The sequence below is a fragment of the Myxocyprinus asiaticus genome, chromosome 42 (assembly GCF_019703515.2).
Source record: "Myxocyprinus asiaticus isolate MX2 ecotype Aquarium Trade chromosome 42, UBuf_Myxa_2, whole genome shotgun sequence".
Classification (NCBI taxonomy): Eukaryota; Metazoa; Chordata; class Actinopteri; order Cypriniformes; family Catostomidae; genus Myxocyprinus; species Myxocyprinus asiaticus.
The window spans coordinates 15,899,000-15,915,000 of record NC_059385.1 but is presented as its reverse complement, the minus strand read 5'-3'; the positions used below and the strand labels follow the sequence as shown (position 1 = coordinate 15,915,000).

At 38.0% G+C, this 16,001-nt stretch overlaps 3 protein-coding genes across 3 annotated transcripts in view; 2 read left to right on the top strand and 1 right to left on the bottom strand.

The window, feature by feature from the left end:
* LOC127432400 (sodium/hydrogen exchanger 6-like) overlaps positions 1–1,816 on the top strand; it is a 92,247-nt gene extending 90,431 nt beyond the window's left edge. Inside the window, exon 17 of the transcript XR_007895743.1 lies at positions 1,739–1,816. The gene's annotated coding sequence lies outside the window, so the exon portion shown is untranslated. The remainder of the gene's footprint in view (positions 1–1,738) is intronic.
* LOC127432404 (fibroblast growth factor 13-like) overlaps positions 1–9,466 on the bottom strand; it is a 19,762-nt gene extending 10,296 nt beyond the window's left edge. The window contains exons 1-2 of the mRNA XM_051683447.1: positions 9,278–9,466; positions 8,830–9,010 (exon numbers count right to left, since the gene is read on the bottom strand). Of these exons, the coding sequence (XP_051539407.1) occupies positions 8,830–8,881 (52 nt within the window). The 5' untranslated portion in view covers positions 8,882–9,010; positions 9,278–9,466. The remainder of the gene's footprint in view (positions 1–8,829; positions 9,011–9,277) is intronic.
* Positions 9,467–10,873: 1,407 nt separating this feature from the next.
* On the top strand, positions 10,874–15,903 carry LOC127432866 (coagulation factor IX-like). Its single transcript, XM_051684349.1, has 8 exons — positions 10,874–11,004; positions 11,265–11,434; positions 11,525–11,549; positions 11,706–11,819; positions 12,160–12,294; positions 13,148–13,479; positions 13,946–14,069; positions 15,046–15,903. Exons 1-8 carry the CDS (start codon positions 10,941–10,943, stop codon positions 15,642–15,644), a joined length of 1,563 nt encoding a protein of 520 aa, XP_051540309.1. The 5' UTR covers positions 10,874–10,940; the 3' UTR covers positions 15,645–15,903.
* The last annotated feature ends 98 nt before the right edge of the window (positions 15,904–16,001 follow it).

Below are 16,001 nucleotides of genomic sequence, written 5' to 3'. Positions count from 1 at the left end.
AACGCAACGCGTTTGCATGAGATAGAAACGAGTGCCATCGTGCCATGATCCAAATCTCCCTTATTCTGAAGCTCTTATGGGTCCACCAAGCCAAGCAGCTACCTATTTACACAAAGGTGAGCACCTGTTAACACACCACGTCTCGGGACATAATTAAATAGGTTCTTCATGTGAGAAACAGGGAGCGATTGTGCATAAGAGGTCCTTTCAATAACGCACCCTTTAACTGAAGTTGAGACGATTAATCTGCACCGCTGCATAAATTTCCCCCGGTGCTCTTTGTTGCTTCTCCTGCAGATGCGCTCCTGTTTTCATCAGCGGAGATCTGCATAGGTGCTCAGTAGACTCGTCCCCATTCACAAGAACGCCCAAAATATGGAAATTCAGAGGCGCAAATTAAAAGAGCATATATGCGAACTACAATTTAAAACACAGACATGATTTCAGCATCCATGTGATCTATGAATCCAACTAAGGAAGAATCTCCACATCCAGTAGTGCGGAGATTACAGACTCCTCTCCGCTCTCTGCAGCAGCGCGCTTCATTCCACTCACAGCGGCTCCTGCAGCGGGCTGCATGGTGACAGACAGCCCAAGAAACGTGACTGTCTTCAACAAGGGGCGCCGTGTATAAACAGCACTAGTGCCTCCATTGAAATCGGGAGCAGCCAATTTTCCGTCACACTTAATACAACTTGTTCATTTTGTTAATTTTCCTATATATATATATATATATATATATATATATATATATATATATATATATATATATATATATATATATATACAGTTGAAGTCAGACGTTTACATACACTTTAGCCAAATACATTTAAACTCAGTTTTTCACAATTCCTGACATTTAATCGAAGAAAACATTCCCTGTTTTAGGTCAGTTAGGATCACTACTTTATTTTAAGAATAATAGTAGAGAGAATGATTTATTTCAGCTTTTATTTCTTTCATCACATTCCCAGTGGGTCAGAAGTTTACATACACTTTGTTAGTATTTGGTATCATTGCCTTTAAATTGTTTAACTTGGGTCAAACATTTTGGGTAGCCTTCCACAAACTTCTCAAAATAAGTTGCTGAAATTTTGGCCCATTCCTCCAGACAGAACTGGTGTAACTGAGTCAGGTTTGTCCGTTCTGCCCACAAATTTTCTATCCGATTGAGGTCAGGGCTTTGTGATGGCCACTCCAATACCTTGACTTTGTTGTCCTTAAGCCATTTTGCCACAACTTTGGAGATATGCTTGGTGTCATTGTCCATTTGGAAGACCCATTTGCGACCAAGCTTTAACTTCCTGGCTGATGACTTGAGATGTTGCTTCAATATATCCACATAAGTTTCCTTCTTCATGATACCATCTATTTTGTAAAGTGCACCAGTCCCTCCTGCAGCAAAGCACCCCCATATCATGATGCTGCCACCCCCATGCTTCACGGTTGGGATGGTGTTCTTTGGCTTGCAAGCCTCACCCTTTTTCCTCCAAACATAACTATGGTCATTATGACCAAACAGTTCAATTTTTGTTTCATCAGACCAGAAGGCATTTCTCCAGAAAGTAAGCTCTTTGTCCCCATGTGCACTTGCAAACTGTAGTCTGGCTTTTTTATGTCAGTTTTGGAGCAGTGGCTTCTTCCTTGCTGAGCAGCCTTTCAGGTTATGTCAATATAGGACTTGTTTTACTGTGGATATAGATACTTGTCTACCTGTTTCCTCCAGCATCTTCACAAGGTCCTTTGCTGTTGTTCTGGGATTGATTTGCACTTTTCACACCAAACTACATTCATCTCTAGGAGACAGAATGTGTCTCCTTCCTGAGCGGTACGATGGCTATGTGGTCCCATGGTGTTTATACTTGCGTACTATTGTTTGTACAGATGAACGTGGTACCTTCAGGTGTTTGGAAATTGCTCCCAAGGATGAAACAGACATGTGGAGGTCCACAATTTTGTTTTCTGAGGTCTTGGCTGATTTATTTTGATTTTCCCATGATGTCAAGCAAAGAGGCACTGAGTTTGTAGGTAGGCCTTAAAATACATCCACAGGCACACCTCCAATTGACTCCAATTAGCCTATCTTAAGCTAAATTAGGCTTGACATCATTTTCTGGAATTTTCCAAGCTGCTTAATGGCACAGTTAACTTAGTATATGTAAACTGCTGACCAATTGGAATTGTGATATAGTCTATTAAAAGTGAAACACTCTGTCTGTAAACAATTGTTAGAAAAATTACTTGTGTCATGCATAAAGTAGATGTCCTAAACGACTTGCCAAAACTAAAGTTCGCTAATATGAAATCTGTGGAGGGGTTAAAAAATGAGTGTATGTGTATGTAAACTTCTGACTTCAACTATATATATATATATATATATATATATATATATATATACACACTGGCAGCCAAAAGTTGAATATATACAGATTTTGCTCTTATGGAAAGAAATTGGTACTTTTATTCACCAAAGTGGCATTCAACTGATCACAATGTATAGTCAGGACATTAATAACTTGAAAAATCACTATTACAATTTGAAAAATATGTTCAGAACTTCTTAAACTACTTCAAAGAGTTCTCATCAAAAAATCCTCCACGTGCAGCAATGACAGCTTTGCAGATCCTTGGCATTCTAGCTGTCAGTTTGTCCAGATACTCAGGTGACATTTCACCTCACGCTTCCTGTAGCACTTGCCATAGATGTGGCTGTCTTGTCGGGCACTTCTCACACACCTTACAGTCTAGCTGATCCCACAAGAGCTCAATGGGCTTAATATCCATAACACTCTTTTCCAATTATCTGTTGTCCAATGTCTGTGTTTCTTTGCCCACTCTAACCTTTTCTTTTTGTTTTTCTGTTTCTTTGCAATTCTTCCCATTATGCCTGCACCCCTGAGTCTTCTCTTTACTGTTGTACATGAAACTGGTGTATAGCAGGTAGAATTCAATGAAGCTGTCAGCTGAGGACATGTGAGGCGTCTATTTCTCAAACTAGAGACTCTGATGTACTTATCCTCTTGTTTAGTTGTACATCTGGCCTTCCACGTCTCTTTCTGTCCTTATTAGAGCCAGTTGTCCTTTGTCTTTGAAGACTGTAGTGTACACCTTTATATGAAATCTTCAGTTTTTTTGGCAGTTTCAAGCATTGTATAGCCGTCATTCCTCAAAACAATGATTGACTGATGAGTTTCTAGAGAAAGCTGTTTCTTTTTTGCCATTTTTGACCTAATATTGACCTTAAGACATGCCAGTCTATTGCATACTGTGGCAACTCAAAAACAAACACAAAGACAATGTTAAGCTTCATTTACCGAATAGCTTTCAGCAGTGTTTGATATAATGGCAAGTGTATTGTGATGTTTTTGGACTATTTACTTCCTCACTGTAACTGATTATTTATGCGATTTTTAGATGTTTGTTAATAAACGAGGTACGAGTCTATTTTGTGGTGGCCTACAATCAATATTATGTCGCAAATCCTGTCGATTGAGCTTAGCTTGTAATGAACCAGAAACATTCGGAAGATACTGTAGGCTACGTGCTTAGGCTAAAAGGTGTGTTTTTAAAAAAAAATTTAAGTAGCCTACATTATGTCGCAACATTGTTTTATTGCATTGCAATAAATATATCTATTGGCTATTCAAACGCATCTCATTCTTACAATGCAGAGTTAATGTATTAAAGATCATTTTCCAAGATCACAAACCAAGAACAATCCATTTGGCAGACTTCTGCTTGTGTTACATAACACGTTTCTTCTGTTTTTTTGAACATATTACAGTAGGAAATGATGCGCGGTGCAATCTACGATGATGTAAATCCGATTGAGTTTCCAAAACCATTGTAATGTAATGCCTGGTTTGATTCAGGCATGGTTTAAGCCATTGTACCTTGATAGAAACAACTAGAAAACTCTACTGACACACTTCAGCTCAAGTCCAGAAGAACTGTTGTGAATTTCAGCACCAAGGACAGCATTAAAGCGCCACACCTCTCTGTTTATAACATGCCAGTTATCAGCTCAGCTCCTTTTTACACGTAGCCTATACGTCATACATCTGTCTAACTCCTATAAAGATAGACCTTTTGCTTCTTCTGGCACTGATATCAAAAAGTGTACCTGATACAGATCTTCTCAAGTGAAACGCCACTCTACTCTCAGAGGCATCCGGAGATGGCTTTTACTCTGTCGCACCTCGTCACTGTGAGCAAAGTGAGAAAAAATGGGCGTTGCAAACTTTCAACTAACTCTCATGAGTATTCTGTCCATTAAAAGAGCGCTGCCAGGTGATCCTAGCAGATCATTATCGGCCATTTTTGACAGAACACGATGAGTTTAGGGCACCTCATCAATGATGCATTAGATGCATCTGTTATACTGCCAACACTAACATTCTCTTCAGGGTCATTCACAGCAAAGAAGGTAGAGAGAGTCTTTAGAGCAAACACTCAATCCTTTTTGGTGGGGATAAATGAATTCTTATTACAGATAATGTTCATTTCTATTTTTCGAGGATTAACTTATGTTTGAGCATGCAAATGAATAACCGGAATAAGAATGTGATGCCACTGAAGATGGTCTTCAAAGGAACCAAATTATATTTATGCTATAAAACATCCACAATAATATTGTACATTATAGATTACAGTATTATTGTTGCCAAGGCAGCATCATGAAATACAGCAGGCCAATGAACAAAAACCATTTGGATACAAAGCCCTGCTTCTACATTATTATAATTATTATTCTAAATAAAACATCAGAGAACTGGCCGGTTTACAAGCTCAGAAACCCATGCACAGTTTATGAACAGTTCAGAACAGCACCAACGCCAGTACTCAGTGTTCAAAGAGAGACTATTGAGGTATCGGCGTAATGAGGAAACAGGATTTTTCTCAAGCAGGGGAATTTAATTAGTCTGGCCTTCCTTTCTGTTGTGTTGTACCAACAAACGGACAAAACATACTTTCCTATTAATTGGATGCATCGGTTCTAATGTAAGTTTAAGGTAATATCAAAGTCACTGTCAAATACACAAGTATTTTGTGTAATCCCATTGTGTTTATGCAGTCCTGTGCTGTACGTCTCTGTATTATTCATCTTTATAGATGAGGGCCTCATTCTTTTGCTATTGACCAGAATACTGATGTGGTAACCGCATTTAGGAACTGTTGAACTGGCTAAGAGCAAAAAGTTACATGAACAGACCAGTTCAATTGTCTTAAGGCCGGGCCATTTAACCTAAACAGCTGGAGATCACTCAGATTGAAGATAATAATAATAATAATAATAATAATAATAATAATCATAATAATTCCTGGTTTTCTCTGGGGGAGGGTATTCGACAGCACTCAAATAAGTCTTTGTTTCAATAAGCCTATGATTTCAATGCACCCTTCAGCTGAGAGAGAGAAAACAACCCCACCCAGACAGAGCTGATCTCGTGACTCACTACTAGATGGCGCTAATAGATGTGAAATTTACTGAGATTGGCTTTTGGGTTCATCACGAACCAAGCGTCCCAGAACTGAAGTGCACAATAAGAGATTTGGAACAGTGTTCTTAGAAGTGCATACATGCAGGAGCGTCCAGCGTGTGCTGACTCAGATGTGAATGCATACTGAACATTCTCTATTTAATCAAATGTGTTTCTCATTCTTGATTATAAAAACCTGTGGGTAAATAATGTGATTATTTACACTGGTCTCATAGAACACTCTTATGTGAAATTAGTTCATATTTAGGTGCTTGGCAGGCAGAACTGATGAGTATCGCATCTGGACAAACCTTCATTACTCTCTTTTTTCTTTGGAACGAAGAGTTTCCAGAATGGACAGCAAAAGAGCTCCTGACATTTATTATGAAAGGGGGAGTTTTCTTTCTGATCTACTGCAAGAGACTGAGTTGACTCCGCCCGCAATAGAATGTACTCCTTGCCATCTTGAACTGTGTATACTTTAACATAGTGACAGAACAACACGTTTTAAGAAAAGTTATATGACAAATGTAGACATCAAATGAACACTATACAGTAACAAATACATGCATGCAACCATGCACGTACACATACAGAAGGAGGCAGAGAGAGGCAGAGAGAAAAAGAGCACATAAGTTTACAAAGATGATGCTGACATCTGGTGGTAAAGCCATGGATTTAGTGGTGTACTCTGATAAAATCTTTGAATATTAGCATGGTACCATGGTCCTTTTAGGCACTTCAGATGTGTTTAGGTGAGTCAAATCTACTGAATTAATTACAGCATCATTTGCAATGATACTGCAAAAAACAAGGTAAAAATAGATGTTTAACATATGGTACAACAAACAGCATTTGGACGTATATAAAACACATTTGCATCATCATGTAAATCACAATTCATGAAAAAAAACTTACAAATGTTAAATACATTGTATATTTTGCTTTCTGTTCTCCAGTCACACACTTTGAAATTGTTCTGGAAGCGTTCTGTTTACCCATGTGGGGAGGAACATTCACATAGTAGATCACAGATGATGAAATCTTGGCTCTGACACATACAAAGTGTAAATCACAGAGGCTTTAACATCGCAGACCAAGGTTAGTGACATCATCACAGCATAAAGATGTATATTTGATGGAAAATAAAACGAAACATGGATGCCACAAATGGTGACATGTAGAAAACAGAATTAAAAAGTTAAGGAAGAAGCGCCAAGTAAATGATATATGCCCGCTCGACAGCATTTGTGGGATTATGTGAATTACCACAAAAATGAATTCTGACTCATCCCTCCTTTTCTTTAAAAAAAAAAAAAAAAGGTTACAGTGAGACCCTTCCAATGGAAGTGAATGGGGCCAATTTTTGGAGGGTTTAATGGCATATGAAGCTTATAATTTTATAAAAGCACTTACATTAATTCTTCGGTTAAAACTGGTGTATTATTTGAGCTGTAAATTTGTTTAAATCATAATTTGTACAGTCATTTTAGGGTTTTGGGATTTGTTAACACTACATTGTCATGGCAACAAAGATATAAAATTGTAAAACTTTACACAGAAAAGGTTAGTAAGAAATTTCATCACACTAAAATCATGTTATCATGCATATTGTTTACGTCTTGTGGCTTTACTTTTGAAACAGTGAGTATTTTAACATTTACGGATTGGCCCCATTCACTTCCATTGTAAGCACCTCACTTGAACCCCGATTTTTCCTTTTTTTCCCCCTAATTTTATCCCCTTTTCTCCCCAGTTTGGCATGCCCAATTCCTACTACTTACTAGGTCCTCATGGTGGCACAGTTACTCACCTCAATCTGGGTGGCGGAGGACAAGTCTCAGTTGCCTCCTCTTCTGAGACCGTCAATCCACGCATCTTATCACACGGCTCGTTGCGCATGACACCACGGAGACTCACAGCATGTGGAGGCTCATGCTACTCTCCGCGATCCACGCACAACTTACCACACGCCACATTGAGAGCGAGAACCAATTAATCGCGACCATGAGGAGGTTACCCCATGTGACTCTACCCTCCCTAGCAACCGGGCCAATTTGGTTGCTTAGGAGACCTGGCTGAAGTCACTCAGCACACCCTGGATTCGAACTCGCGACTCCAGGGGTGGTAGTCAGCGTCAATACTCGCAGATTTTTCCTTTTTTTAAAGAAAAGCAGAGAAAAGTCTAAATTATTATTATTATTATTATTATTATTATTATTATTATTATTTTGCTAATCAACATTATGCCACAAATGCATTGAGCTAAACTCGTACTGAACCAGAAATATTCCTTGAATAAACCAAAAGAACCTGGGAGTTTGGTTTAAGCTGAATCCGCTCAGGTCTGTTGAATATAATTAAAAGTTATGTCTCGCATTAATTTAACATGGCCTCAGCGTAGATCTGTAGATTGTTCTTTTTCATGACGTAATAAACTTTAATGAGTTTTTTCCTGCAACATCTTAATCAGACATAATCCTCTGCTCAACCATTTATAGCTTATTCTCAGGGGGTTTGGAGACATTATGACCCAACCAACCACACAAGAGTACACAAACATACACACATTAATAATCAGCAACGCACTTGGGTGCTTGTTGACCTTATATAAAAAATGTTATACAATAAAATATGCTATTTATTGTTAGTGACAGAACCACTGTAGACTAGAAACCAGAATGCATCCTCGCTTTATACAGCATGCTATGTATTTTTAATGAGGCAGCCTCTCCGCCTCTTTGTCTCCATGGCAATAGGTCTACATCCGTGCACTGAAGCGTTTGTTCAGGAAAGATAAATACATGCATATATAATCCTGTAAATATGCATTTGGTTCCCTAGCAATCAACCTGCTTTATTAAAAGAAAAGCGTTTGCTGTTCTGAGGCTAAAGTGTAAAAAAAATCGGAAATCTATTTCTGCCGCTCGTGAAGCGGGGTCGCGCGCTTGGCTTTTACAGTAGATTTAAAGTGACCGCACCATGTCCAATATGATCACAAAAAAACATGCGTACGCACTTGTTGGTTGTATGTGTATATACTGTATAAGCTTGAACGCTAACATTTTTTTTATTTTTATTTTTTACATTTCAATGAAAGTTCTCTCTGTAAAGGCCTTTCCTGACAGATACGTAACTACTAGGCATCGAGTGAATAAATGTTTAATGATTGCGATGCTTGACATCGCCGTCCATTAATTGTAATAGCTTGCATCACCGGCACTATGAATAGCTACGAGCATTCGTTTTGTAGAATAACAGCAAATGTATCAGAATGCATAGACAAGAGAAAAACGCATAACTAAAATGCAATGCTTTCTTGGCAAAAGCTATAAATACGATGTCTTACCCTTGGTTGCATCCTTATCTTCTTTAGTCTTTAGTAATGCTTTCCCGCTCATAGATCCCAGTTTTGATGTAGAATTCCAGATGATAACTCACACCAAATCGATCCGATCATTTAAAACTGGCTCTTCTATTTAACAGTGGCCAAACCCTCCTTAAAGGACCCAGGAATCCAATTAACAACGCTGTTGAACACAGAAAAAACGGGTTTTCATTGTGTACAGTGTCTTTTTCTATTAAATGATAGGCTATCGTGCGTTTTTTTAATTTTTTTTATTATTATTATTATTATTTAAAATGAAGAATTTTATGTGCTTTATAGATTAAACAATATGTGTTTTTGTCCAAATAACTTAAATGAGAGGGTTAATTGCATAGACTATACATATACATTTTAATAAAGAGTAAATCAGTGGATGTCAATAGATTCGGATGTGTAACTGAACCCTTACCGTTTGCATGTCGTTATTATCTTCTCTGGCAGGTAGTATGCATAAAGCTCCGCTTTGTTCCATTTGAGAGAAGAGGATGCATGCAAAAAAATCTTCGGAGAAAATAACTGTTTTAAAAGTGGCCTTTCTCTTTTTTGATGTCGTTCAGTCTGAAGTGTTTAAAATCACAATTGGAGTAGTGATGCGCGCTCCGTTGACACATCAATCAGATCACATGGTGGTGTATTACCCCCTCTACGCAACTACTGAGGTCGCGAGCCCAGTCCCCAAACTTCACCACGTGACGCGTGACGATGCCACCGTTAGCGCTTCATCCAGAATACTGTAGAGTTGACAAACATTACGCAGAACATTTACGCAAGACCATTCATGAAGTACATCAGACGGATTAAAATAATAATTTAAATGTACAGTATGTTTCTTTCATAGAGTAAAGGCAAGCAAAGTTTGGTTTGACAAACTGTCCATGGCTTCTAAATCATCAAGAGGCCTTTAATATTTCAGTCAGAGAACAGAGTATTTGGTAAGAATAATCATTCATTCATTCACAATTTGAGTTGAATTACTGAAATAAATGAACTTTTCCACGACATTCTAATTTATTGAGATGCACCTGTATATAGATAGATAGATAGATAGATAGATAGATAGACAAACAGACAGACAGACAGACCGATAGATAGATAGATAGATAGATAGATAGATAGATAGATAGATAGATAGATAGATAGATAGACAAACAGACAGACAGACAGACCGATAGATAGATAGATAGATAGATAGATAGATAGATAGATAGATAGATAGACAAACAGACAGACAGACAGACCGATAGATAGATAGATAGATAGATAGATAGATAGATAGATAGATAGATAGACAAACAGACAGACAGACAGACCGATAGATAGATAGATAGATAGATAGATAGATAGATAGATAGATAGATAGATAGATAGACAAACAGACAGACAGACAGACCGATAGATAGATAGATAGATAGATAGATAGATAGACAGACAGACAGACAGATAGATAGACAGACAGACAGACAGACAGACAGACAGACCGATAGATAGATAGATAGATAGATACATAGATAGAAAGACAGACATATATACATATATAGATAGACGGACGGACAGACGGACAGACAGACAGACTTTTATTTCAGCAACAGTTAGTAGTTTAGGAGTCATGGACATCAGTTCTGAGGGCAGCATTAGTCAGCCAGGTCTTATCAATATTTGCTGTGTCGCCAGTCTGGACAATTGCATGTCACTATGAGTTCTATGACCATGCTAATATATTTATCCCCAGAATGCTATTATTTCTATGCTAATATGCAGTAATGTGTCATTCGTCTAATGTATGACATAATACAAAATTCGAGCATCTGAAAATTTTCCCATTAAACTAGATACTTTAAATCTCTGAGACCCAAAACTTTAAAGTGCAGTGGGAAATGAACCTTTTTTTGGAAGCATAGATGCTTTTACAAACACAGTCCTGCAGGTGCAGACAAAAACAAACAAAAAACACTGAATGTGTTATCTGTTTGCATGCAGTGTAAACACATTTGTCCTGAACTTTGGAGCAGATCATGAAGGTATAGAGACTGTTAAGAACAATTTCTGCCTGAGAGGGAATCATCATAGAGAAAATGGTGAAGATTTATCCTATTTTGATATGTGGTGTGCTGCTTGAAACCTGGCTCTCATCTGCAGGTTTGTTAACATCAGTCTGTCCCAGTTTATGTGTTCCTGAACTTCCTGTAAAGAATTGTGGATTTTAACAGAGCATTTGAACGTACTTTGAGTACTGCAGTTTTGTAACAGTGTTTTGAAAACCTTATTTAGAGTTACTGAAGAGATAATGAGTTTACACAAGAAGTCTTGCCATGTGTCCATGTCTTATACTTAATCTGAGCCCAAGAAAGAGACCGCAATGATTGTGATTTTTCTGCGTGTCTCTGTCGTGTTTGTAGCTTCTGTGTTTCTGCCAAGAGAGCTGGCTGGGTCTCTCTTGAAAAGACAGAAACGCTTTAACACAGGTCGGCTTGAGGAGATGATGAAGGATAACCTGGAGAGGGAATGTATTGAAGAACGCTGCAGTCTAGAGGAGGCCAGAGAGGTCTTTGAGCACCTGGAGCAAACCGTGAGTAGTATAGAAATAGAAAAGTTGCTTAGAAAAGTTTTTAAAGCTCTTTTCGTGGGTTTTAAACTTTCTTTCCAAACTCTGTTTCAGAGGAAATTCTGGATCTCTTATATCGGTGAGCATAAATGTTCTTTTTGATGCATGTGCCATGTAGAACACTGATGATCAGTCCATCTTTATTTCCATAAAATGTCTGTTAATTTGACATTATTCCACAAACATAATAGGATGTTTTGATAACATAATCATTATGGCCTGTCCTCTTTGTCAGATGGAGACCAGTGTCAGTCGTCTCCCTGTCAGAATGGTGGGATTTGTAAGGATGAGATGAGTACGTACACCTGCTGGTGTCCAGCTGGCTTTAATGGGAAGAACTGTGAGTTAGGTATGATCCATGACGTTCAGATGAGCTATGTGGAGTGAGGAAACCAATATTTAAATATTTGTTATATTATTTGAAATAATAAATAATATTTTAAATGATATCTCTTTGCCAATATCCTTTATTAACAATAAGCCAAAATGAGTTAACTTTTATTTTAGTTACTTAAAATTTATTCTAAATAAATACTTGTAAATTGTAAAAATCGATCTAGTCATCTGTTTGTTTATCAGTTCAACCAGTTATCAGTATCAGTGCAGTGTCAATGAAAAATTCTTTGCCCTCTGTGACTGAGCTTTCTTTTCTAACCATGTTTTGTGTTTCTTGGATTGTTTTGGTGTAGAGATGAGAAAACAGTGTAATGTAAATAATGGAGGATGCATGCATTTCTGCTTTGTGGATCCAATCTATGGAGCAGTGTGTGACTGTGCCGATGGTTATCGACTGGCCCTGGACAGCCGGACCTGTGAACCTACAGGTACTGGAATCCATTTCCACTTATTACAGTCATTTATCAGGATGAAATCACCACTAATGTTACTGGGGCTTATATTTCATTCTCACTGTGTAAGGCTAAATAAAATGTTCAGTTTACAACAGAAACATGGAATAAATATTGTGTTTATATTCCAAGCTACCACTTCTTTTTGTAAGACTGACTCAAGCAATCGGTGACAGTTCAGGTGTATCAATTCAGACAATTTTCTCTGTAAAATGTCCAAAGAGGGGTGGCAGAAGTGAGCTGTTTTAGCTGCACTGGATGTAACAGTGAAGAGGAATGAATGTTTTATAAACTGTATCCCCCAACTGTATCCCCCAACCCAAAACCCAAACCTAAACCTAACCATTAGTGGAGTAAAAAATGTATATTAGAGGGGAAAATGCAACTTTGCAAAATGCAACTTTGATGTTGTCAAGCCAACATCAAATATTGTCTTGACAAATTTTATTTCACTATTTGAAATGTGTAATTTCTGCAACTGGCAGCCATTGATTATGGTGTAGCAGCAAATTTCCTCAGTCAGTAGTACAGTATATTGAAAGTTGACTTATTAAAACGCTCTCAGCATTACAACATTAAGCAATGGTAATGATGCACAGAAATATGCATATTATTGACATGTTATGCATGTACTGCCTTAAGATGAAGGGTTTTAGCATTATTCCACACAGTGGGCAGGGGGACCTATTCAGTGTGACCTTTCCTCACCCTTTGCAATGGGATATTTTCAATACCAGTAACACTCAAGGAAAATAACTGCATGTTTTAACAGATGTTTGTTTTGGTTGATTAGATCTGGCTCTAAATTCATTCATTTTTGTCTTTATAGGGAAATACCCATGTGGACGTCTTGGGGACATTGTTGGATCTCTTAAAACAAGGTCCCTTACCAGTGCTGAGAATGGAAATCTAAATTTCTCTGTCAGTCATGCCAATACAACAGACTATAACGCAACAGAGATTAGTCCAACAGATAACACAACAGAGACTAGTCCTGCAGATCCTCCTGCAGTGTACAACACTACCACTCCTCGTCCTATGCTGGAAAACATTATCTCTTGGGCTTTCTTTCCTACTCTTCCTACTATTAAAAATGCAACAAAAAATGTACAGCGGATTGTTGGAGGCAATGAGGCAACACCAGGGGAGATTCCTTGGCAGGTAAGAGAATTGATGAGTTGTGTGTGTAAATAAACCATTGAAGTCTTTACTCTATACTATGAAGTAGTACTGATCCTGTAAAAACAAAAAAACAAAAAACAAATCCACAGTCAGAATAGCAAACCTTACAAGAGACATTAAAGATCCCATGAATTTGATTGATGAGAGCAGTTTTCTGTCCTTTGTTGATGCACATCCTGCAGGAATTTTGAGCGGGACGTATCGAAGGGTTTGTCCTTTTTTTCAGTTATAAGTAAGTCACAGCCTTTAACTATGATTTACATTTTACTAGTTGGTTGCAGGTGGTATTAGGGGGAGGGAAATTCTTATTTAAGAGATCATTTGATTGGACAAAAATCTGTATAGTTCATCAAAATTTTTATTCATTTGCCCGGAAGATATGGAATGTGACCAGACGGGGCAACCCAATTGTATCACTGTCTCTTTTGCTCTGTCATGTTGGCAGGTGGTGTTAATGCACAAGTTGAATAAAATGGCTTTTTGTGGAGGATCTATTCTGAATGAGGATTGGGTCATTACAGCTGCACACTGTATTGAAGAAAGGATTGGAACTTTCTTCATTAGAGCAGGTCAGAGACCAACGACTACACAGCCACACATGATTGTTAATGGTATTTTCTTACAGAAAAAAACAGTCTCTCATTAACCCTAAAATTCCAACATGATCACACGGGAAATCGACAAGCTGCTTCCGAATGTTCGTGTACCCTGAAATCGGCCACATACTGCTGAATTACTGACAAATGCCATCCCCCATCAGACATTTTTGCATCAGTTCAAATGTGATCACCTTTCCTGTAGCGCTACTCCAATCTCTGGGAAGCAGGTTCTGGTCCTGTGGAGACCAGGAAGAAATTGCTTTCACAAAAACAATGATGAGCGGTATTCAGAGGTTGCATTTTTCCTTTAAATTTACATCTTTACTCCACTAACAGTTAGGTTTAGGGCTGGTGTTTGGGTTAGGGAGTAGGGTTAACAAAATATACATTCCTATTGACTCTATTACATCATTTACAACTACAAATACAACTCACTTTCGGCACCACCCTGTGGACATTTCACCTCAACACTTCCAGCTTCGGCCACTGGAGGCAGTGGTTTCAAATTTCAGTAAGCACATAGTGATTTCAGCACTATGTCACCGAATTTACAATGTGATCAGTCTGACAACTCCAACTCTTTGTTTTTAACTGCGCTTTTAATTTTTATGCAATACTTTTTTAAATTTAACACCATATTTTTTCATTGTATTTCAATGACTGTATTGCATCTATTCAACATTAGAAATATGGTTTTGATTTTATTACTTGTCATATGTGGGTTGGGTTGGGAATCATCAAAAAACATGTTTAATGCTGAAGGGTTGAAAGAGTGCTCCAACTCACTTTATAATTATAACCCTTCAAAAATAAAACAAATATGAACAGCACAAAAATGAAAAAACATTGTTTCTCAAAAATTAACAATCATGTCTTTCAGGATGCAAGAGAAGTCACGCATATTGTAAACAAGTTTGTTTTGCTGCTACTCTATATATTCCTATAGGGGAACATGACATTACAAAGAAGGAGGGAAAAGAGAGTGACTATGACATAGCCGAATACCACATTCATCCACATTACAACACTAAAAAAGGTCTCTTCAATCACGACATCGCCCTGTTGAAGCTCCAGTCACCCATCCAATTCTCAGACTACGCTCTGCCCATCTGCCTGGGCTCTAAAGACTTCACAGAGAAGCTGCTCAGCAGCGCCCCTAATTCCTTGGTGAGCGGTTGGGGAAGTCTGCGCTATGGAGGTATCGAATCCAACACCCTTCAGAAAGTGGAAGTGCCCTACGTGGACCGGACAGAGTGCAAAACTAGCAGCACTGACAAAATCACCCGCTTTATGTTCTGTGCTGGTTACACTACAGCACACAAGGACTCCTGTCAAGGGGACAGCGGAGGACCCCATGCCACCCACTATCAGAACACATGGTTCCTCACGGGCATCGTTAGCTGGGGGGATGAGTGTGCCAAGGATGGAAAGTATGGCATCTATACCCGTGTCTCCAGATACATGTACTGGATAAGTAAAATCACTGGCATCAGAATAGGACATATGTCCAATAATGATAAAGAGAGCATGGTGCAAACATTATAAATAAAGCAACAAAATTATAAAATTTAGAAAAATCCAGTGCAGAATTAGTTTTGATTATCAATATACAATGAATGCTCATAGATTGATGTTTTAATTGTTTTTTCAATGAATTAGAGTTCACAGGCATTTCTGTACAGATCACTGATTTTACTAATCATCATTCAACACAAATGTAACAACCAAGAGAAAAAATGTACACTTTGTGCTTGTACTGTACATCTAGTGAAGTTATTTTCATACATGATTTACCACAAATCAATATGAGGTCACTTTCTTCTTAGTAACTCATTCTGTACATAATATACATCAGAAGTGCATGGCTTTAAGAAGTGTACTTGACACTGAAGTACACATGAA